General features: G+C 40.9%; 1 protein-coding gene across 2 annotated transcripts in view; it reads right to left on the bottom strand.

The window, feature by feature from the left end:
- The window catches only part of Synpr (synaptoporin), a 325,062-nt gene that overhangs the window by 5,028 nt on the left and 296,943 nt on the right, over positions 1–23,091 (bottom strand). For both annotated transcript variants that reach the window (XM_060390977.1, XM_060390978.1), the window contains one exon: positions 1,728–1,919. In XM_060390977.1, the coding sequence (XP_060246960.1) occupies positions 1,728–1,919 (192 nt within the window). The remainder of the gene's footprint in view (positions 1–1,727; positions 1,920–23,091) is intronic.

Here is a 23,091-nt window from a genome sequence, read left to right as displayed (position 1 = left end):
CTGTGTTGACTGATTAATATCCCTTCCCCTGTGATAGTAATACACAATTTATTTTCCTTGCACTGTGAAGTTTTAGTTTAATAGCTTGAGGTCTGCCCTGGAATGTTTCCACTGGAGGAGAAAAATGGGAGTAAAAGTAAAAGTTACTACTACTCAGTGACTCAAAGAGGGAATATTTTGGTTGTCTGCTGTCAGGAGTTGAAGATCTGCTTAAGATTCTTTCAGTCTCAGCTCTTCAGGCCACAGCAGGTTCACGTTATCTTTCCAAAATCTATCACTTTCAAGATGAATTTGGAGCCAGTTTCTGTTCAGTCTAGATAGTTCAATGAGTACCGACATTAGTCCCAGACAGGGGTCTAACGACACGACACTTTAAGCTTTGCTTTAATCAGTCTGTCTGAGCTGTTCTGGCAGCACTGCCAGAGCCTGGACTATCAAGGACATAGTGACAACCCCACAGGTCTCTCCTTTCACATGCTCACATTCTTGTTAGTTTCAGGAGAACATGTTATTCGTCATTGCTAAGTCCTGCTTTCCAGTGTAGAGCTTATTAGAACATGAGAGGAATTGGCAGGCCATGTGGAATGTCATACTTGCTAGGAGATGGGCTATCAAGCTACCAGTTGATGAACAGCATTTTTGCTTGATTGTTAAACATGTCAAGCAATTTTATATTTGTTCTCTTGAGTTTTGAAAGCAGACTCACACTTATTTCTTCAACACTGACTACAAACAAGTTAAAGAAACATCACTATGTATATTAATGCATACTTCAAAGCTGCATTCACAATGTGGCCAGCAATGTCTAAGAAGGTGAGATCCAGTACATAGGTAATTTCCATGGTTACTATTTCTCTAAGGCAAGATTTATGGAAAAATCAGGAGCAGTGGAGTAACCCTTGCCCTCTGTGTAACTGCCTTCCCTGATTGAATTTCAGAAAGCTGCAGGGACACGGGTTAACGTTGCAGCCAAGGTAATTATTCCTAACTTTTGCTGCAGAGCGGCACAGCTGAGCCTCCCGCTGCTCAGTAAATGCTTCTCTTGGCCGACATTGTGGCTCGTCTTTATCAGACACAGCCTCTTTCCGTGGACGAGCACAGTTGCTTACACTTACAAGTTAGGAATACAATTTCGTCTCTCTCCAACTGTTAGTATTCCTCGTTTCCTGTAAGGCCCAGACTCTTGATGACAATATTTGATTGTTCAACTACTTTAGTGCATCTCTTCTAAGCTAAACTGGAGCAGGGAGAAGATACACAATTATGTTAAGTACTTTTTCAAGCTGTGCATTTCCTCCTGCATATTTTTCTCCAAACAATTTGGTATATTCCATGTGTGGCTTTAATAAACTGTTTTTCTTCTAGGAAACATCTGAGTTAACAAATACTCTTTTTAGCTTCTAGCAGGCTCCAGCCTTAACATTTAGGTTTTATATCAGCTCCAGCTTAGAATTTTCCCTTGACTGTCATCTAAGCTACAGCTGCTAATACCTGCTGGGTTTTTATTAAAAACTCTATAATCAGCAACATTACAGTGTGTGGGTTTTGACAACGAATATTTTGAAGGCTAAAATATCATCTTGCCCTTTCAGTGAGACTTCCTTGTTTTGATTGGCCTAGTTTTGGAGGCAGAAATGTCCGAAGTGGCTGGCTTTGGGGTGTTTCACTTAATCACTGACCAGCAAATAAAGACTTGAGAAGTCAAGCCTGGATGAACAAATACTTACCACAGATGTGTTTAAGCTGGACATGACAGGGCTGTGGACAGCCATGCATTTGTTGGAGGGCTGCTTGCAGGCTGACATCAGTAACAAGACTTCCTTGGGATCTGTTGCCACTTTGACATCAGACAGTCCTTTTGCCCAGGCAGAGGACCCCACCAACCACAAGAATGAAAAGACTACAGTGACGATAAAATCCTATGCAGAGAGAAAATGGGAAAAATAAAACAGATGTGAGTTCCAGAAAAAAATCTATTAATTTATGCAAATGCTATTTGTGTTTTTGGAAAATTCTAAGATTCATAGCAAGAGGAACTGTTAAAAAAATAAAGGTTGGTGATTGTGTATTTATGCTTACATGAGATAAAGAATTATATTGTTATTTAGTTTTTGTTTTTTGAGACAGGATCTCTCTTTGTAGTTCTGGTTGTCCAGGGCTTATACAGAGAAGGCTGTCCTCAAATTCAGGGATTCACATGCTGGGATTAATGGCATGAGCCACCACACTCATCAACATTGTTATTTACTGAAAACCTGCTCTATCTGAGGAAAGACCCAAGGACTTTATAAGCATTCCTATTTGCATACAGTAAGATAAGTCAGAAAATGGTTGGAGCTTCCCTGAGATTCTGCATGTGTTGATGGCATTTTAACTACTCACCCCCAAGTTCTTAGTTGCTGTGGTGTGATGACATCTAGAGACATTTGCTCATTGACAAACTCTCTTGAGTGGTAATATTTATTCACTTACCTATTTGTTAATTTAACAAATATAGTTACTATCTATTTTATGGCAGGAACTGAATTAAGTAGAGGGCAGATCTAGTTGTTATATTTTTTGATTACTATAGGTTTAGAATTATGTTTATAGCAATCATTTATACTGTATTTTTGTTTTGAGACAGAGTCTTTCTTTGCAGTCTTGGCTGTCCTGGAACTCACTATGTAGACCAGGTTGGCTATACTGTTTTTGTTTGTTTGTTTGTAGTTTTTCATTTGTTCAGACAGGGTTTCATTGGGTAGCCTTGGATGTCCTGGACTCACTTTGTAGACCAGGCTGGCCTGGAACTCACAGAGATCTGTCTGCCTGCTTCTGCCTCCCTGAGTGCTGGGAGTAAAGGCATGTGCTGCCACACCTGGCTTGGCTATACTGTATCTTTATACCATTTTAAAGATAAGGAAACTGAGGTCCAAGGCAACTGAGGTGTAACATATAAAAAGTGTACACATGCATACACACAAATAAATAAATGTAATTTCAAAAATTAACAAAATGAAGACAGAGAAATGTCTCTGAACTTCTAATAGGGGATATTTCTTACATCCTCTTTGGGAGGGTGTCTGTGGCAGATGGGAGTCTTAACCCTAGACACTTTGACCCTAACAGGACAAATCTTAGACCTGCTATATCAAAGTGTGATTACTTAAGCACACCATGTTTTCTTATCTAAAATAAAGAACACTAGAAAATGGGAAACACCAACAGTCTTCCGAGCAGAGCACTCTGCATGCTTTTCTCCCTTGGAATATGGTGAATTTTGCCTGTATTGCCCTTTACTCAGGTATACCTGCATGACTTCTCAACAAGACTCATGGCCTGCACTGGGGAAGCTATTACCCGCCAGTGATGCTGTCTGGATCTAGTGTTTGTTACATGCGACCTTTTGGGGTATGTTCTAGAAGTCTCACAACTATGATTGGCTAAATCTTTGGGGAAACTATTCTTTTGCTCCAGTGGCTTTTGCGGGTTATGTAGTTCACTGTTCCATTTCTTCAATGTCAGCTCACCAATGTTTATGGTCAAAATGTGATCCATTCATGGGGTTTCTAGGACATGTGGTATTCCCTGTTTCTGGTTACTATACCCAAACTCTCTCTTATTTCCTTCTTATATCTAATCATTTTTCATTTTGGGTTGTGTGTATCCTTGTAAGTTCCCTTAAGTCCTTTCTGGAAGGATGCAGAGGTTTAAAGTACAATCAAACACATACAGCATCTATATCTATTTCATCATTGGTAAGAAAAAGTCACACCTAGTGACTGGATATGAACCAAGTCAGCTATCAATTTTGGGTTCATAGTCAATTTGGTACCTTAGTTCATTCTTTGTTTTTCAGGCAATGAATTTACTCTTACATATTGATAGATTATTATGTCTAAAACAAGGGTTGCCAAGGTAAAGTCAAGGTGTTAGCTTGGCCTTTAGGCCTTTCAGTAGTCTCTAGAAAGAATCTGCCAATCTCACTTCTCCTTGTTAGTTAAGGCTATCCATTTCACTGCTCATAGTCTTTTTCTGTGTTCAAGGAGCAATGCCCCGTCTTCTTCCCAACGTTGAATCACTCTGACAAGATTCCTTTGCCTCCTTCTCACTATTAAGGCCTCATGGTTACATTGGGCTTACACAAATAATTCAGGGCCTCACTATTTGAAAGCTCTCTCAGCAATCTTCGTTCTATCTGCAGTGTTAATCTCCTCTTGCCATGTCATGTGATGGGGATGGGGATGAGGATGGGGACATCTTTGCAGGGCCTTTATTCCACCTACATAGTTGGAAATGGTTTGAATCTGAAGATGAGTTAGAGAAGGGTTGGCATTTTACTGATGTTACACCTTCCAAGGAAAAAATATGAAGTGTCTGATTTCATTCATGCATTCAAATACTATGGTTTGGGTAATGTGCAAAAGTCTTGAGGAAACCCTTACAGGAGATAAGAACATGCAGGGCAATGTCCTTCACTGTAACTTATTATTAGGGGCACAGTTGTTGTATAGCTCCAAGCACAGGACATTGCTCATCCAATTAAAAACAGACTTCTTTCAGTGCTAGTACGGTGGGATAGGAAAAACAATAGGATTCTGTCTATTTAGCAGAATAATAGTTGTAGGTTTTCTCTTAGGGCCTATGATCTATCTATCCATAGGTTCTTGGCTTGATAATGGCATAGATTTCATGTTGTGGAGCAGGCTTTAAATCCAGTCAGAAAGTGTTTAGTCACTCCGATGACATAAATGCCATTATTGCTCCAGTGAGCACATCTTGCCAGACCAGTTATTGTTGTAGTTTGCAGGGTTCACAACTAGGTAAGATTGACTGTTGCTTTTCTCCTCCAGTACTGTACATATCACCCATGAAATCTAGACCGTAGAGGTATAGCTTCCAGGTCAGTACCTGTTTCTTCTTATTCTGTTATTCAAGTATGTATGAAATTCTCAATTAATAAATACATAAGCATAGGATTCTGTGAGACCTTTCAATTGGATAATAGAGAAAGTTATGTCAAACTAACATTTACAGAGCAGTTATTATGCACTAAGTATTATTCCAGATTCATTTGGATTAACTCAGTCCTGGTAACTGCACTGTGAGACACATGTTAATCCTGCTCTCATTTTGTAAATGAGGAAACTGATGTTCTAGGATGTTAAATACATTTCCTAAAGCCTGAGTTAATTAATAGAAGAGCCAGGATTCTAAGCCTGGCCATCTGTCTCCAGGGGCTGTGTGCTTAATTGTAGTATACCACCTTCAACATCTGCTTTAAGATTTCCCTTTTTAAAGCAAATACATTAGAGAGGTTTTCAAGGTCCAGTGAGATGGATCAGTCATTAAAGGTGCCTGCTGCCAAGACTGATGACCATGTGAGTTCCCCACATGGTGGAAGGAGAAAACTGACTAGAGTAAGATGTCCTCTGGCCTTCATGGGTACACTATCACACACACACACACACACACACACACACACACACACACACACCTAAATTAATGAATGAATGAATGAATGACTGCATAAATAAACATGTAAAAAAGATATATTGATTCTGACATGAACTCAGTGGTGGGCTCTTTGACCTACCCCCCTCCCCAGGGAGGAGCAGCCTTGACAGGCCACAGAGCTGGACATTGCAGCCAGTCCTGAAGATAACTGATAAGCTAGGGTCAGATGGAAGGGGAGGAGACCTCCCCTATCTGTAGACTTGGAAAGGGGCAGGGAGAAGATGAAGGAGAGAGGGCGGGATTGGGAGGGAATGAGGGAGTGGGCTACAGCTGAGATACAAAATTAATAAACTGTAACTAATATTTAAAAAATAAAATTAAAAAAAGATAAAAAAGGATATATTGAAATGTTTTTCAAAAGCCATTTTTTAAGATTCTGCTTAATTTAGTGAAACACTTTTCTGAGGAGGAATTAACTTCCTTACTAACTGCAAGGATGTGTGTGTCTTACCAAATTCAAGGATCTGTGTCACAGAACTAAATACTGTGCTTTTGGAACCTGATCTGACATTTTATGTTTTAGGAGTACACTGCAAAAAAAAGGGGGGGGGTGCAAAATTTATCTCCTGCATCAGTTAAACAATCTCAGCTCTAAAAGTGGCCAGATCCAGACTTGAATCCTTAATTTTATACTTTTCTTATACAATTTGCTATTCTCCCTAAGACCATAGTTTACTCCTGTAGGTTGAAATAAGAGCATCTTTTTTTTTTTAAACAAAGAAAAGACGAATAGGCAACAAAGAAGTAGGAACACTGAACTCAAAGTGATAAAGCACCTTTCAGCGCAAAGGAACATGGTAAAACGTGGTTCTTTTTTAATTTATTCACTTTACATCCCCATCCTAGCCACCTCCCTCATCTCATCCCTGTCTCACTCTCCTTCCCTCTTCACCCTTACCCATCTCCCCTAAACCTCAGAAAGGGGAGGCCCTACTCCCCTACCAGCTGACCTCAGCCTATCAGGTCTCAGCAAGACTGGCTGAATCCTCTTTCTCTGTAGCCTGGCAAGGCTGCCCTACCAGGGAGACATGATCAAGGAGCAGACAACAGAGTCCATGTCAGAGACAGCCCCTTCATCCCTTACTAGGGAACCCACATGGAGCTGCCTTTTGGCTACATCTGATTCAGTTTGTAAGTATTTTATTGAATATTTTTGCATCAATGTTCATGAGAGAGTATGGTCTGAAATTTTCTTTGTTGAGTCTTTGTGAGGTTTAGGTATCAGGGTGACTGTGGCTTCATAACACAAATTTGACAATGTTCCTTCTGTTTTTATTTTGTGGCATAATTTGAAGAGTACTGGTATTAGCTCTTCTTTGATAGTCTGGAAGCATTATGCACTGAAACCATCTGGCCTTGGCCTTTTTTTTTTTTTTTTTTGGTTGGGAGACTTTTGATGACTGCTTTTATTCCTTAAAGTTTATGGGATGGTTTAAACCATTTACTTGCTTGATCTTGCTTTATCTTTGTTAAGTAAAATCTACTGAGAAAATTATCTATTTCCTTTAGGTTTTCCTACGACCTAATGACTCTTTGGATTTCCTCAGGGTCTGTTGTTATGTCCCCCTTTTTGATTTGGATACTGTCTCTCTGTCTTTTAGTTTGGCTAGGGGTTTGTCTATATTGTTGATTTTCTCAAAGAACCAGCTCCTGTTTTCATTGATTCTTTGTATTTTTCTCTTTGTTTCTAAGTTACTGATTTCAGCCCTGAGATTGATTATTTTCTGCAGTCAGGCTATGTTTGCTTCTTTTTGTCTTAAAGCTTTTAGGTGTGCTCTTAAGTTGCTCCTATGAGAACTCTCCAGTTTCTTTATGAAGGCACTTAGTGCTATGAACTTTCCCCTTAGCAGTATGGTCATTGTGTCCTATAAATTTGGGTATGTTTTGCCTTCATTTTCATTGAATTCTAGAAAGTCTTTACTTTCATTATTTCTTCCCTGACAGTGGTCATTGAGAAGGAAGTTTTTCAGTTTCCATGTGTTAATCAGCTTTCTGTTGTTTCTTTTGTTGAGTTCCAACTTTAATCCATGGTGGTCTGATAAGATACAAGAGGATATTTCAGTCTCCCTGTATCTGTTGAGGCTTACTTTGTCACTGAGTATATGGTCAATTTTAGAGAAGGTTCCATGAGGTGCTGAGAAGAATGTATATTCTTTTATGTTTGGTGAAATGTTTTGTAGATATCTGTTAGGTCTATTTGATTCATGGCATTTGTTGGTTTCATTATTTCTCATTTAGTTTCTATCTTGGTGATCTGTCCATTGGTGAGAGCAGGGTGTTGAAGTCTCCCACTATTAATGTGTGATTTAAACTTTAGCAATGTTTTTTTTAGGAATGTGATTGCCCTTGTGTCTGGGGCATAGATCATCAGAATTGAGACTTCATCTTGGTGGATTTTCCTTTGATGAGTTTGAAGTGCCCTTTCTCATCTCTTTTGATTAATTTTGGTTGAAAGTCTATTTTATTAGCTACTAGAATGGCTACTCTAGCTTGATTCTTGGGTCTGTTTGCGAGGAAAACCTTTTCCAGCCGTTCACTCTGAGGCAATATCTATGTTTATTGCTGAGATGTGTTTCTTATAGCAGTAGCTTGAAGGATCTAGCTTTTGCATTCATTCTGTTAGTTGGTGTCTTTTTTTTTTTTTGGAGAGTTGAGGCCATTGATGTTGAGAGATATTAATGACCAGTGGTTTTTAATACCTTTCAGTTTAATGTTTGAGGTGGGAGAGAGAGACAGAGGCAGAGACAGAGACAGATAGACAGAGAGAGACACACACAGAGAGAAAGCTTTTTTTCTTTTGGTTTTGTTAATGTGGGTTATTTATTTCTTATGTTTTCTTGGGTCTAGTTGGCATCTTTGGGTTACAGTTTTCCTTCCAGTATCTTCTGTAGGGCTGGATTTGTGGTTAGAAACTGTGAATTTTTTTTTCATGTAATATCTTGTTTTCTCCCTTTATGGCGATTAAAAGTTTTTCTGGTTATAGTAGTTGGGGATAACATTTGTGGTTTCTTAGTGTCTGTAAGATATCTGCCCAGGCCAATCTGGCTTTTAGAGTTTCCTGTGAGAAGTCAGGTCAACTTCTCATAGGTCTGCCTTAATATGTGACTAGGCCTTTTTTTTTCCCTTGTAGCTTTTAATATTCTCTTTGTTCTGTACATTTAATGTTCTGATTACTACATAGTAGGAGGATTTTCTCTTTTGGTCCAATTTATTTGGTGTTCTGTAAGCTTCTTGTATGTTTATAGGCATCTCTTTCTTTAGGTTGGGGAAGTTTTCTTCTATGAGTTTGTTGAAAATATTTTCTGGGCTTTGGAGGTATGAGTCTTCTCCTTCTGTTCGTATTATTCATAGGTTTGATCTTTTCATAGTGTCCCGGATTTCTTGGATGTTATGTGTCAGGAACTTTTTAGATTTAACATTTTCTTTGACTGATGTATCAGTTTCTTCAAGCGTATCTTCTAGACCTGAGATTCTCTCTTCCATCTCTTGTATTCTGTTATTGATGCTTGTGTCTCCAGTTCCTGTTCTCTTCTCTCAGTTTTCCATCTCTAGGACTGCCTCAGATAGTGTTTTCTTTATTGCTTTTATTTCCATTTTTAAGTCTTGAACAATTTTGTTCATTTCCTTCTCCCATTTGATTGTATTTTCCTGTATTTCTTTAAGGGGATTGTTTTCCTTTTTCAAGGCCTCTATCATTTTCATAGATGGTTTCTGGTCCTGGGAAATGGAGCAGCCTTGTAGGTAGAACTTGGAGCATGCTGAGGGATATTTCGTGCAGATGTTCCTAGGCAGACTGTACCTACCTGCCTCTGCAGCTGGGCTCTAGTAGGTCAAAAGCTGCTGTTCCATGCATCTTTTCATCACATAGTTGGAGGATGAAATGAGTTACTGTAAATAATGTTTATCAGTATGCCAGGAAATGAAAACCTTAATAATTACCCCCTAAAAGCAACACTGACAATACAAGCAGTATGCAGCTGTGGACAGGAGCTGCCACTGGCTATGCATCTACCTTGGGTGACTCATCTCTATGCAAGTGGGAAAGTGGAGATTTTTGAACAAGGTACTACTCCAACAATTCCCCAAAACTTGGAAGCTAGCTCTGTGTCTTGTGATGGTGAAGACAATGCTCAATGACTTCAAATAATTGCTGCATGAGATTTATGAATATGTGCCTATTGCCAGTATGGGAGGTAGAGTGTACTTAGTGTGAGTCCAATGCTGAGCATACATTCTCTGCTCAAAACTCGCCAGTGACACTCCCTCTCTGAGAATAAATATAAAAGATCAAACAGAGGCTCCTATAAAACCATGGAGTGGTTTCTCTTTTGCTGTGAATTGCACTCTTGACCCATCCTTTCACCTCTCTAGGAAACTCATAGGGCTGTACTCTAGCCAACCCGAAGCACACACAACTCAGAAATTTCACCCAAGACAGTCCCTTTGCATATAACCAGGGAGCTTGCTTCTTTTTGCCTTTAAAAATCCCTGCTTGAATTTCAGCCTGTCCAGGTACTGCCTTGCTATGCACATATGGATAGCATTTCCCAAGTCAACTTCCTAGTCACATTTTCAATGTTTTCTCAATTTCCTTTTTATGATCTGGTGTACAATTTTTTTTTTAAATTTTCATTGTTTAGTTTTTTTTATCCTAAGTAAAAACTATGTATCTTATGGGCAGACCTTTCTCTATGATGCACCAGGCATTGATCAGTGATTATTTATGAACTAAATCCACAGCAGGAGGATAGAAACTAGTGTGGAACAGTCAGGCCCCTCTTGCTGTAGGGCCTTTCTCCTCCACACATGCCTATACAAAGTCTCTCCTTATCCCTTCCAGCCTCATTCTTCACGTCCTCATTAACAGTGCACCCTTTATTTCTGTGCCTCAACTTTTATTTCCTAAGCACTTTTCAAAATTTGAAAATACATTTACCTCCCTCCCCCCATTTTTCCAAATATGATTTCAGTTCTAGGACATGAACTTTATCTACCTTGCTCCTTCATGGGTCTTGGGCAGAAGAAAATACTGCTAAAAATTGTTGAGAGAGAGAGAGCAGAAAAAAGAAAGAAGAAAAGAGAGAGAATGAATGTACACTATGGTCCCACTTCTACAAATGTTTCTGAATGTTTTATGATAATTTAGCCAGTAATAGTGTTTAGAGATAAATTATACTTAATTTTAAATAAATAAACATTAAGAACAATATTAGAAGTAGTGTAACATGGCGGTGAGTCTGAGACCCTGACTGGAAATAGCAGTGGCTTTCCCACAGAAAGCAGCTTGTCCCTTCAGCAATGGTGGGGATTCTGTTTAGATTAAATAAGAAGAAGCTTTACAGTGAAGAGTAACTGCATCAAACAGGAGCACCACTAATGGGAGACTTTCTGTAACTGGGAATGACTGGAAGACAGGGCACCTCTGCCAGAAAAAGAACACCTTAGCCTGAAAGGAGTTTTTTTTTCTGGATTTGGGTATAAAATAAATTGGAGGCTACCTTACAGAGAAGAGACAAATATTTGACATCATTTTCTGCTCTTTCTCCTGCTTACAGCTGAGGCTTCCCTGTGGCCAAATTCGGCCTCAAGCCAGGAGGCAGCAAGTCCCCAGAAGGGATTCATTCAGATCACCGCACACACGAGGTCACAGGAGGTCAGAGGTGATCTCTACTGGTGCTTCCTCACAGCCCCTGGGTACTTCCCACATACGAGGTATCCTGACATGACCCCTCAGACATTATTAGCCTCGCCTCCTCGCGTTGGCCCTGTGTTACTGATGAGGAAACTGGAGTAGAGATGCATAAGTGTGGAATAATTAATACTTGGCTTGACTGCAGTAGCTCATCGTGGGCTTTAGTATGATGAGCTTTTTGATGTCTACATAACTATTTTAATCACTAGCCTCTAAATTTTCAACAATTTGGTATCACCTAAATGATTTGGATTCCACCTACATACTTCCTACTTCTTTAATTTTCTTTTAAAAACAATTATTTCACTCAAAGAAAATTATGTGTGTTTGTTTCAAATATGGTTGACTTAGAAAGAGCTACATGTGCACAGCAAATGATAATCTACTACAGCTTGTCAGAAATAGAAGGCTGAAAACATCAGCATTAATAGAGGGAAAATAATATACCTTGGGTATTTTCTAGAAATAGCTGCCAAAGGCTTTGGAACCAAGGACCTTTGCTAAGCCAGATTTACAAATGCTAAGACACGACATTTGTTAGCATAGGCTGATCAGAAAGCTTGCAGTTAAACTGAATGTGGAATGACTTAATTATCTCTCTTATTGAAAGCCTGTTGAAGGCTGTGCCTGAAGCCATTTTCTGATCAGGAGAATTATGTGGCTCAAGCGTGGGTAGTGACTTTCTTATGAAGGTATAGATGAGAATTCAGTTATTTGCAGATACTGTTCCTGCTTTATCTAACGGAGATTGTGCAGTGGAATATGGCTTTGTGACATTCATTATCCGGATGCATTGTTGGTCCTCCCCGGGCTGGTTCTCTCCATTGAAGAGATAAAATGCCATATGGAAAGTACAACAATCTTTCAAGTCATCACTGCTTGAGATCTGAGTGGTCTTCAAAAGTAGTCATAAAAGACATTACTAGCCACCAAAAGATCTCAGCCAAGATGGTCAAATAATCTACTGTCCATGGTTTGTTAAATGGTTGGTAAGTGGACTCGAAGATACTGGTCGCATTCTGTACCTGCAGAACTCTGACACACTGAATGCGAACATGCAGTACATTTAAAGTGTCGGTTCAGTGAAACAAAACATGAGTTTTCTTAAGAGGGCACAGCCTGGCTGCACTTGGACCAGATTCCATTTGCTTTGAAGAGTTGTTTTGTTTTTTTGCCCTCAAAAGTTGCTGTTATCAAGGTGGTTTCTGTAGATTTAATACAATAAAATGCTGGTTTTGGATTACTCGGGGTCATACAGAGAGAGATATTCAGTAAGAGAACATTATTTGAGACACAGGTAGAATGAGCCCATTTATCTCTTCATGGAATATTGATAAACATAAGTGATCAATCCATTTCTACCTGTTAGCAAATACTGCCAACATTTCAGCTCAGTGTCTTTGGTATCTGCTTCGTCTGGTGAGGGTTTTGCTCTACTTTCTTCCTTTCCCTTCCTTCCCTTCTTTTTTTGTATTGTTAACACTTACTTCAAGATCTAGTTTTTTTTTTTTTTTTTTTTTTTTTTTCAATGCAGTTTATTCAGGAACCTTGAACAATCCTCGGACCCTGGGGAAAGCCAGCCCACAGCTTAAATAGCCTCTGGGTAGCCAACCCAGGCGTGCCACGTGGGCAATGCAGATAGGTCCACATACATGGAAGCAAGCCAGATCCTCAGCCTTAGCCAAATGTGGAATTGTTCGTGACAGAGAGCACTCACCATCGGGAAGGTGGAAGGCGGAAACCAGAGATCTAGTTTTGAAGCCGTTTAATCCAAAGAGTAAGCCTTTTCCTCAGTGTAAGTGGATTCATTATGTGAATCCATCCTCCAGAAATCCCAGAGTGCGTCTAAACCGGGAGTCAGAGAGAAACCAGCAAGATGGCTACTCAATGGAAGGCCGAGCCTTCACTTTGGTTTTTAAAGGAGGAAGAGCAAAGCAAGACACACACACGAGAGAGAGAGAGAGAGAGAGAGAGAGAGAGAGAGAGAGAGAGAGAGAGAGACCTGGAACTCCTAGCCGTAGATAGGATGTCTCCATCAAATTCCTCCTTTCAAACCTCAGAGAAGCCCACAGCAGAGGAGGGAGAAAGAGTGTAAGAGCCAAAGGAATTGGAGGACACTGAGAAAACAAGGTCCTAGAGATCAACACGGTCATTGCTCATATGAACTCACAGAGACTGAAGGAGCACGCACAGGACCTGCATGGTGCTGTACCAGGTCCTCTGTGTACAGACAGTGCTTTTATGGGATTCCTAAGCGTGTGAACAAGTGAGCCTCCAATTCTTGTGCCTTCTCTTGGAATCTTTTCCTTCTGTTTGTCCTGTCCACTCTGATGAGACAGTTTTTAGTTTATCTGATTAGATTGTATTATTATCTTTTACAAGCCTGTTTGTTTTGTAATGAAAGACAGGAAGATCTGGATTTGGATCAGGGGAGATGAGGAGGAACTGGAGGGAATCAAGGGAGGGTAAATGGTAATCAGGATAGTTATGTGGGAAAATATTTTCAATAAATGTTTGCATTATTTTGTTAAATTCAGTATATCAAACATTATCATTTCATATAACCAAATTAAAAATTATTAATATGGTATTTTACTTTTGGGTACTACACTTTAAAGGAGATTTTGTGTGTGTGTACCTGTGTGTGTGTGTGTGTGTGTGTGTGTGTGTGTGTACTCCACAACTGCACACACCCGAGCTATGCCACAGCACACACATATTGGTCAGAGGATCCCTGTAGGAGTTGGTTCTTTCCTTTAGCGATATGGGTGTCCAGGATTGAACTCAGGTCATTAGGCTGTGCAGTTGATCTCTTTACCTGCTGAGCCACCCTCATGGATGCAACCGTACTAAAGTGTTAAAAACTGTCCACACTGGTGTGGCATGTACACCCGTGCACAGTACACCCTAATCCATATTAAACATCTTCCAACTACTCATTCACCTTCCAAGTAGTGCTAGCCTGTTGGTGAGCTCACCTCAGATCTACAGTTAACAGATGAAGTGCATTTGTGTCCACAGTGAAGAAAGTAATACCTTATCTTGTTCTGAGTCCCTGGGCAGTGTAAGTAAAGTGTAGATTGGCTCTGTACTGGCAGCTTAAGCAAGGAGACAGGATCCCATAGTGGTGCTGCCCAGGAGGAATTGCATTTAGCCTGGGCCACAGACAATAGAGTTGACGCTGTTTGCAGGGTCAAATGATGCTGTTTGCATCATCGAAATGGAAAGAATGACTGCATGCCTCTGTTTACTGAGCAAGAGTATGTAGAAATAAGGAGAAAGATGGGGAGAGGGGCAGGGTGAGAAAGAGGAAAAGGAATAGAGGGAGGGAGAAGGAAGGATAGGGAGGAGAAAGCAAAAGGAAGGAGAGTGAAGGAAGGAGGGCAAGGGAAGGAAGAAAAATGGAAAGGAAGACAAGGGAAAGGGAAGAAAGAGAAGATGAGGGGAGAGGAAGATATATAAGCAGAAAGGGAGAAGAGGAAGAGAAAAAAGGAAGCAGTGTCTGGATTTGGGTCAGGGGAGATGAGGAGGAACTGAAGGGAATCAAGGGAGGGTAAATGGTAATCAGGATAGTTATGTGGAAAAATATATGGGGAAGGTGAGGACTAGAACTAGAGGCCCACATCCATCCAGGACTCATGAGATGCTTGGTTCATTTCAGTTTTACCACAACTCAGTGAAGCAGGGTATTATTCTTACTTATGAATCAAAAAACCAAAATCTAGTTTGAAGAGAGGTGTGTTATGTGATTTGAAACCAGCTGTGGAGTTTTCTCCCCTCTTTTTGACACTGTGCTTTGACAAATACCATTAATCCCCAAAACTTTAGAAGCTCTAGTGACAAATCCCCTAGTGAAGAGGCAGAAACCTCCTGAGAGAGCTCAAGTCTCCACAGAAATCCAGGAGCTAGAAATGAGGCTTCCTGTTCCAAATCTGTTAAGAAAAATCCTCAAGGTTAAGTAAAAAAGGTCAAGCCATCAAGTTTGCTAATCTTTATTAGAGAGAAGAAACATGAAGTCAGAAAGTTTGTAATCAGAGCCAAATCCTCAGCAGTCGTGGGCTCTGGATCTGAGTCACTCTTCTAGTTGGATTTCTGTTGTTGTGATAAAACATTCTGACCAAAAGTGACTTAGTAGAGAAAGGGGTTTATCTGGCTTACACTTCCAGGTCAGTGATTCAAGGAAGTCAGGTCAGGAACTCAAGCAAATGCCTAATGCAAAAATGATGAAGAACATTGCTTTCTGAGTTGTTTGCCAGCTGGCCATATAAATAAACTAACTTTTTATACCAGTTCTATGTGCTACTGAGCTATGAGTTACTCATTTAAACTCTCACAATGGTTTGAAATTCTTCTTTTGACCCACTTCACAATGAGAAAGTCAAGGAGGAGAAAGATTAAGTGATTTGCTGAACAGGTCATGACTGTTAGGCGCTAAGCTTTGATCACAGCCAAGGCTTTCTGCGCTCTAGCCTGTAGCTTTCTCTGGAAGGTGACATTCCTTATATCATGACCAGCTTTAGTGGTGCACAATGTGTGTGAGGGTTGATGTTGAAGGGCCTTTGCCTGCTTTATCTCATTCATTCTCACACAGTCCTGTGGAGCAGCTTCTATTCTGTCTTCCAAACAAGAAAAGGAGAGACTTAGACTAGCTACTTAATGGCAGAGTTGGGTACCAAACTCCGATCTGTTTCACTCTTAATCAGGTTGATTTGTTCATTGGTCATTGTTGAGTTTGTCTCTTTTATAATCCTATATGTCCATAGGTCCGTGTGTGTGTGTGTGTGTGTGTGTGTGTGTGTGATGTGTGTGCACTCACATATGCGTACTATCACTGTCTACCTTATTCCTTTGAGACAGTGTCTCTCATTGAAGCACTGGTAATCTTGTCTCCCCCAACCACAACCCCAAGGTTCCCGGTAAACATGGCCATGCCTATCTTTTTACTTGTGTCCTGGAAATTCAAACTCTTCTAACCCACTTGTTCAGCAGCTACTCCAGTGAGCCATTCCCAGCCTGACCAAGATTTATCGCCTTTCCACTCTAGGCTGGGTGCTACTCTGACTGCTGTAGGGATGGCATAGACTGAAGGGGCTGCTATGAAATAGGAGCATTCTCAACCTTGATGGCTTACTCCACATCTCCTAGGATGCTTTATGCAACAGTTTGTACATGTGGTGGTGTGAATGAGATGCTCCCCATAATCTTGGGCATTTGAATTCTTGGTCTTCAGTTGTTGCTATTGTTTGGGAGGCTTAGGAATCATGAATTTGTTGCGGGAAGGATATTTTGGAGGCAGGATTTGAGTTTAAAGTTTCATACCGGCTCTCCCTCCTGCTTGCTGTAGGAGAGGGGGGTCTTAGCTGTTCTTGCCACAATTCCATGCAATAATGGATTCTTATCGTTCTGGAACTGTAAAGCTAAATCATCCCTTCCTTTTGAAAGTTGCCGTGGTCTGGTTAAAGTGTATTATCACAGCAATAGAAAAGTAACTGATACAGCACAGCACGGGCATGCGGTGACTAATCAGAACTGTGCAAACTAAAGATGGAGTAGATGCTGGCTCTGGATTACTCAAGCACTGTGATTATCAAGTGCATAAGCACCTTGTGCTTGTGAGTCAGTGCAGGGATCTGCTGCTTCTCTCTTTGAGCTAAATCGCATTGCGACTGGCATGTAACACTTTTTGTTTTCCAAATGGTTCCTGGAGAGCTTCACCAATTGGTTTGTTGTTGCTCAGCTGCAGAACCAAGAACTCTTAATTCATGTTGTTAACATTCCTTGTGAAAACAGAAACTTTAAAACTCATCCTCTGTCTCTGCTCCTTTAGCTTAGTCATAGACAATTAATTTTGTAGTCTTGGTGCAAGAGAGAGGTATTCCCAGCTGTTTGGTGAGTCCAGAAAGTTTCACTGGTTTTTGCAGTGCTATGAGCATCCCTGAGACCACATCGGATTTCCAACTGATCCTGACTTACTTGATTACAAACAGCACAAGCCTTTTAGAACAGATTAGAAGCAGTGTTAGTAAATTAGCTGCTCACAATAAATTATTATTAGCCTGCTCTGAGGTCATAGTCCAGCTCTTATTGGCTGGCCATGGGACACTTCTAAGTTTCAGTTTCCTATTTATAAGGAAGCAAAAATGGCATGAAATGTTACAGTTCTTTTGCCAAGGATAAAGGAATTTATCCTGGTTTTTGTCTCAGTTCCTGAAAGTTCACATTTCTTTTGTTTTGGTTTGAGACAGGGTATCATCCCATAGCCAGGCTGGTCTTGAACTTGTATCCCCACTCCTCCTGCCTCAGTTACCCTGCCACTGAGATTATAGGAGTGTGCCACAATGCCTGGGTAAACGTGGATAAATACTTTCTTTTAATTGTTCCCAGCATAGAAAAAAATCTTATACAATAAGCCGAAGTGCGTAGCATAGAGAAGTGTACTGGCCTCGTGTAGTGAGGATTAATGGCAATAAATCAGGTAAGCTTATCAATTTCTTCCTTAAACATTTGTTGAGAATCTACTAGGTATCATATAGAGAGATTATTAATAAATACTGTTAATAACAACAGACCTCCTACCAATCCTCCAGTGGCAGAGGAGAGAGACCTTAAATCAGACAATCCTAGAAGGATGTGGAATTGCAGTTGGGGATAATAACTTTTCAATGAAAGGACTTAGTGTTTTGACTTCTGCCAAACTATAAAAAAAATGAGTGGGGGCCCTGACTAGCCAACCCTAGAGAGTAGAATGCTTTATGTAAGGGTCTATGTTGCCATTGGGTCATGTGCACGGTAGGAGATGCTGGGATCAGCTGCACACGTCTTGTGATGGGGCGGACGCGTTTGCTGAGCCTATCACTTCTCCATTGTCACCCCGCTGTAGCCATCTCCATCTCGGGAAGCCAAGCAACAGACAAGGTGAGCACAGCACACACTGAGTGTTTGGATCTTGACAAAAGAAAACTGCTGTCTTTCTGAGTCTGGGCTCTCTAGAAGTTAGCGAGCCTAAACCAGCACTGTTAAATATTTCTAGGTGATGTTAGAGCTTATACAGGAAACCGAACTCTTCCCAAATAATTGGCCGTTGGTATGACACAAATATTATTAAATACTAAAAAAAAAGCCAAAGTTTCTACATCAGAAGTGAAACAACTATTAAAAATAATTTAGGTGGATACAGAAATTGTGGTACATCTACACAATGGAATATTACTCAGTGATAAAAAAAAACAACAAGGAAATCATGAAATTTGCAGGTAAATGCTTGGAACTGGAAAAGATCATCCTGAGTGAGGTATCCCAGAAGCAGAAAGACGCACAGGGTACATACTCACTCATAAATGGATACTAGACATATAATATGGGATAATCATACTAAAATCTGTACACCTAAGGAAGCTAATGAGGAAGGAGGACTCTGGCTAAGCTGCTCAATCCCCATTCAGAAAGACAAAGAGGATGGACATTGGAGGAGGGAGAAAACAGGGAACAGGACAGGAGCCTACCACAGAAGGCCTCTGAAAGGCTCTACCCTGCAGGGTACAGAGGCAGATGTTGAGTGAGACTCACAGCCAAACCTTGGGCAGAGTACAGGGACTCTTATGAAAGAAGTGGGAGATAGTAAGACCTGGAGAGGACAGGAGCTCCACAAGGACAGCAACAGATCCTAAAAGTCTGGGCACAGGGATCTTTTCTGAAACTGATACTCCAGCCAAGGACCAGTCATGGAGATGGCCTAGAACCCCTGCACAGAGGTAGCCTATGGCAGCTCAGTATCCAAGTGGCCTCCATAGTAATGGAGACAGGGACTGTCTCTGATATGAACTGATTGGCCTGCTCTTTGATCACCTCCCCTTGAGGGGGGGCAGCCTTAGCAGGCCACAGAAGACGACAATGCAGCCACTCCTGACGAGACCTGATAGACTAGGGTCAGAGGGAAGGGGAGGAGGTTCTCCCTTTTCAGTGGACTGGGAGAGGGACACGGGTGGGAAAGAGGGAGGGTGGGATTGGGAGGGGAGGAGGGAAGGAGGTACAGGGGGGATACAAAGTGAATAAGCTGTAATTAATAAAAATAAAAGTAATTAAGAGGGACTCATGTCAGCAGAGTTAACCAAGGATGAGTATGGAAATTTGGGGATCTTATTGAAAACATGTCAATCTCTTAAGTTATATTTGTTTAGTACTTCCAAAATATTTTGGGAATTGCTATTGAACCAGCTGGATGAAAATCCTAACACATAGGTAAGCAGCCCTCATCTTTACATGAGACATCTGGGAATCTTATACACATTTGCAAAATACCAGATGTCAGGCAGTATAAAGATGAACCATGTGGAGAGAGCCTAGGACATAGGCACTTCATCTTCAACAGCCTAGGAGAGCCCACAGTCACCCCGACTTGAGTGTCATCTTCTCTCTGAGTCTTCACTATTTTCTTGTCATGTGACTAAGCCACCATTTCACAATTTATCACACATTCTGGAATGTCTGAGGTGCCACACATACAGACACCCAGAAAATGCCTCATCTATCCATACAATGGTGGACAGATGAGAAATTAATAATAAAGGAATCTCATGATCCAAAGTAATTTGCTTATTTGTTTAAACATTTTAAGTTGCCCACTACTAACCTGTGTTTGAAAATAGCTGTTTTCTGTGGAAAGTGACCACAAATGAGTTACCCTGCGAAATTTTAGCTGAGATGTGTCTAACCTGGCACTTGTCCTCTTCCTAAACTGGTCAGTTTTTCTCTAAAATACACAGCTCACTCCTCCAAATTATGTAATAATAGAGTGGGAAGGAACTGCTGAGACAAACTTAGCCTGTCACATGCTCCTTGAAATCTTAATCCAAGTATTGCATTTATTATTTGCCATCACTGGCTTCTCCAGTAGAGCACAGGAGAGCTTATAGGCATGGCCAGCAGTGCAGAAAAGCAACCTGCCCAAGAACACAAACCTTACCACACTTCAGTGTCCACATCTGTGACAGATCAGGAGTTCATTCTTAGGGTTTTGTGTGTGTGGACTAAAATGCAATAAACATATAAAACATGTTAATCAGGATATTTAAATTGTTGCAAAGATGATGATAGTAAGGATGATATATTTTCAGAGGAGATGATCTAATTTGTTCTTGCTCAGTGACACTGGCCAATAATCTAGCTGAAATGATTTGTGTTTTGATATATATTCTGCTATTCTTCTAGAAGTATAATCATGCTTCTGAAAATTAAGCAAATATGGCTTGAACTTTACAACTCAAGTTAAGGTGATGAATTGGTCTTCTGTAGGCATCTCTGTGTGTGTGTGTGTGTGTGTGTGTGTGTGTGTGTGCGTGTGCACACGCATGCTTTAACACTTCTTCTAGCTACAATAAGCCTCATGTAACAGTGTAAAGACAGGGAATTTGGAGGTGTTTTTCTCAGAAGAGCTGGTACAACTGAATGGGAGCCAGGCCACCTAGCCCTGCAGACGGCACCTGGGTTCCTCATCACTATGCTGCCTGGACAGAAAGAGAATGAAAGGCTGGCATATAGGAATGGGAGATTCTTTCATTTTTGCTCTCATTAGCTTTCTCTGTATAACCTCCCCTGCACATCCCTTTAAGTGAGTAGACGTAAGTTTTATATGGTTCCAGAACAGGCATATTTTACTGTACTTGACCTTTGGAAATGGTGGGACCTTTCTGTTTAGGAGAATGGTTATGATTATCTCTCACACTTCCTTCCCACCAGCTTTTCCCTTTTTCAAATGAGCAAGTGGCATTCACACGCAGGTTCGTGAGAAGAGCTGTTTGTCAAGTATTCCTTATGCCTTTGTAGAATTGAAGTCCCATTATTCTGTCAAATATCAACCCATCTGTCAGCCGGCAACAGATGGTTCACATGAAGAACTTCAAAAATACCAAGGAGGAAATTATCCTGTGCTTCACAGCCACAGCTTAAATTCCATCTAACTTTAGCATTTTCCTTCCCTACTCATCATGGGAAGTGAAGGTGGGGAAAATATTGCATTGGAATTACAAATTAGAAGCCATTACTCAGCGAGGTGAGTCCTGGATTCATAGACATCTTTACTGTTAGATGGGAAGCCGGAGATAGACTTGGGTTGGGATCTTAGTTACACCATTTTTCAGGCACATGACCTTTGGTAATTTATTCCATCCTATAGCCATTTATTTCCTTGGTGGAACAGTAGCAAATTAATAGCTTGTCTTAGAAAGTTAGAAAGGAAAGGATCACCATGGGAGAATCATGCGATGAGGCTTCTGAAATTGATAACAGAGGCTCTTATTTTCACCATCTATTCTCCTCTCTGTTCTTGCTTTCCTGCAGGCTCATTCTCAAAGATTCTTTGTCTCTGGAGGGCAAATTCTGAGCAGGTGCCTAAGGCACCAGTCAGACATGAAAGAACGGATAGGTGTGGATGAAGCGCCCACTCTCTCCGCAGGTCTCCAGCTCTGTCTCATCTGTCTGTCTGCCTGCCTTCCTAGCTCTATCTCTCTATCTTTCTGTGTGAAAGTATCCCAGAATGAACATGGAAGCTGCATTAACTTCATTTTTTGGTATGTAACTAAAATACCTGGACAAAAGCAAACTGGGGGTTTGTGTGTGAAGGTTTTACTTTAGCTAACAATTCTGTCACTGTGGGGAACTTGAAGCAGTAAGTGGCATGCGTAGTTGAGAGCAGAGAGAGAATGAACGCAAGCATGGTTTGGCTCTGCTTACCCTCTCGTTTTCATTCAGCCCAGGGCCCAGCCCATGAAATGGTGTCGCCCGCATTTATAGTGTATGTCCCCATTTCAATTAATAATATTAACTTAATTTCCCACAGACATGCCCAAAGGCCGGCCTGATCTACAACTATTTATTCAGTCTCTTTTCCCTGATGATTTTGGATTGTGTCAAATTGACAGTAAAAAAAACTAACCTTCCTAGAGGCTCATGCTAACTTTCAGGGGAATGGTTTGGGAGGGGTGTATCCACCAAGGCTGGCCTTGAACTTACTGTGTAGTAATGATGACCTTTGAATTTCTGATCCTCCTGCCTCCACCTCCTGGGTATTAGGATTAGAGGCTTGTGCCACCAAACAAGGCTATACCATGTTCCAGTCAGTCGACCAGGGCTTCATGCGGGCTAGGCAAGCACTCTACCAAAGGAGCTACGTCCCCGGTTGTGATCATGACGCTTTCTGTAAACTTGAACATGTGATGTCAGCTCCAAACTTCCCAAAGAAAGTGATCATATGCTCTCTGGGTTTTTATTTCAATCTTGTGAAATAAATATTTGGGAGTTTTCCCTGTCTAGACATAAATATTAATTGAATCATAACTTATGTCTCATGCTTTATTTAGCTGTTTCTATTCATTTTGTCAGTTTTACCATACTTTCGATTCACATTCCAGTTTTACATTTGTAGATTTCTTTTTCTCTTGCAGTGGGAAATTTTTGAGGACATACACTTCCCTATCTTCAGTGTTGGTTTTGTTTTTTCTTTTTCTTTTTTGCTATGTGTGTCAGAGGACAAGAGTGGGTCTGAAAGTTTCCAGAAGCGAATGTGTCTGAGGCTGTCTGAGAAGGTGGCTCAGGCAATTCAGTGCTTGCTGCTTGTGCACGAGGACCAGAGTCTGGACCTCTATCACTCGTGTGAAAAAGCTGGCAGTGGTGGCATGCAGTGTAACCTCGGCTCTGAGGAGGCAGAGATGTGAGAGCCCCTGCTGCTCACTGGATGAGCTCCAGGGTCAAGAAAGACCTTGTCTTAAGACAGAGTGTGAGAAGGACAACCAACACTGACCTTCAGCCTCAATGCTTCCACACACAGAGGACCTCTAGAGCAGAGTCTGAGAGCCAGAATCTCTAATGTGCTTTCAAGCTCTGTGTGTGCTGCTGTGCATATATGCACA

Source organism: Meriones unguiculatus, chromosome 9 (genome assembly GCF_030254825.1).
Source record: "Meriones unguiculatus strain TT.TT164.6M chromosome 9, Bangor_MerUng_6.1, whole genome shotgun sequence".
NCBI classification, from domain to species: domain Eukaryota; kingdom Metazoa; phylum Chordata; class Mammalia; order Rodentia; family Muridae; genus Meriones; species Meriones unguiculatus.
The sequence above is the reverse complement of the archived record's forward strand: the minus strand, read 5'-3'. Positions and strand labels throughout refer to the sequence as shown.